Raw genomic sequence first — 1,441 nt, 5'->3', positions numbered from 1 at the left:
CTTTGACATGTGGTCAAAACAAGTGGATGCTAGCTTGCTCAAAGCGCCTGCCCTCTTGTTCTCACTTCTGGGTATCTGCTTGATTGTAAATTGGCCGAATGATCCTACCAATTGCTTTACCATCTTTACATACTTTCCCATTCTTTGGTCTGTTACGTCGAAACTCCCATTGACTTTGTTCGCTGCTAACCTTGAGTCGGTTAGTGCTGTTACAGCTTTCGCACCCATCTTTTGGCGAGTCGCAACCCTGCAAGCAGCGCCTCGTACTCCGCCTCGTTGTTCGATGTATGGAAGTCGTAACGGAGGGCTTAGGTTACCTCTTCTCCTTCTGGGCTAGTCAGGATCAGCCCCGCCCCTGAGCCTTCCCTGCTGGACTCTCCGTCCGTGTACAGGGTCCATGAACCATCGCCGGTAGGGGCCTCTTCAACTACCCACACCTTTTCTTTCGCCGGGTTCCCTCCGTCAGGAATTTCTCGTAAGAAATCAGCCAGCGCCTGCCCTTTGATACTTGTTCTTGGGCGGTAGTTTATATCGTGCTCTCCCAGTTCAATTGCCCACTTGGCCAGCCGACCCGACGTCTCCGGCTTAACCAAGATCTGTTTAATGGGGTAGCCTGTGAGTACCTCGATTTGATCTTCCTGGAAGTATCACCTTAATCGTCTTGCAGCATAGATGAGTGCCAACTCCAATTTTTCCAGCGTGGGATAATCGAGTTCTGGTCCTTGTAGCGCTCTGCTAACAAAGTATACCGGTCTCTGGTCCCCTTCCCTTTCCACAGCCAATACCGATGATATCGCTTCGCCTGATGTTGAAAGATACACTTGTAATGTTTCTCCAGGGATGGGGGTTGCTAGAGTCGGTAGCTTGTGCAGTGCTTCCTTGATTCTCTGGAGCGCCTTCTCAGCTTCATTCGTCCATTGGAAATTGTTTTTCCCGATGCATCCATTTAAGGTGTGGAACAGTGGCATAGCCTTGTCGGCAGATTTCGAGATGAACCTACTTAGAGCTGTGAGCTTCCCGTTCAGACCTTGGGCATCTCTAAGAGAGTTTGGGGTTGGCGTCTCGATGAACTCGTCGACCTTGGTCGGGCTGGGCTGGACGCCATGTCAAGTAACATAGTAGCCCGAGAATTGCCCCTCTTCCACTCCAAACGTGCATTTGGCTGGGTTTAGTTTCATCTTGGCCACCTCTAATGTCTTGAAAGTCTCTTCGATGTCTTGCAGCATCTTTTCTTCATTCGGACTCTTAATCACCATATCATCTACATACACCTCAATATTCCTTCCAATTTGCTTGGCGAATACCGAGTCGACCAGCTGCTGGTATGTCGCCCCTGCATTCTTTAACCCGAAAGGCATCTTGGTGTAGCAGAACGTGCCATGGTCTGTATAGAAGGTTGTTTTCTCTTCGTCTTCTTTGCTCATCAATATCTGGTGATACC

At 49.5% G+C, this 1,441-nt stretch overlaps 1 protein-coding gene across 1 annotated transcript; it reads right to left on the bottom strand.

Moving 5' to 3' along the window:
• Positions 1 to 308: 308 nt before the first annotated feature.
• LOC145099312 (uncharacterized) lies at positions 309 to 968 on the bottom strand. Its single transcript, XM_079036898.1, has 2 exons — positions 750 to 968; positions 309 to 638 (listed from the first exon to the last, which is right to left on the bottom strand). Exons 1-2 carry the CDS (start codon positions 966 to 968, stop codon positions 309 to 311), a joined length of 549 nt encoding a protein of 182 aa, XP_078893024.1.
• Positions 969 to 1,441: the final 473 nt, after the last annotated feature.

The sequence above is a fragment of the Lactuca serriola genome, chromosome 4 (genome assembly GCF_051521515.1).
Source record: "Lactuca serriola cultivar US96UC23 chromosome 4, Lser_US96UC23_V15, whole genome shotgun sequence".
NCBI classification, from domain to species: Eukaryota; Viridiplantae; Streptophyta; class Magnoliopsida; order Asterales; family Asteraceae; genus Lactuca; species Lactuca serriola.
The sequence above is the reverse complement of the archived record's forward strand: the minus strand, read 5'-3'. Positions and strand labels throughout refer to the sequence as shown.

Excerpts from the sequence above, each read along its gene's own strand:
- LOC145099312 (XM_079036898.1), bottom strand. The coding sequence starts at position 968 with ATGCCACTGTTCCACACCTTAAATGGATGCATCGGGAAAAACAATTTC. Across the intron at positions 639-749 it reads GGGAAGGGGACCAGAGACCG|GAAGATCAAATCGAGGTACT; the intron begins GTATACTTTGTT and ends TGATACTTCCAG.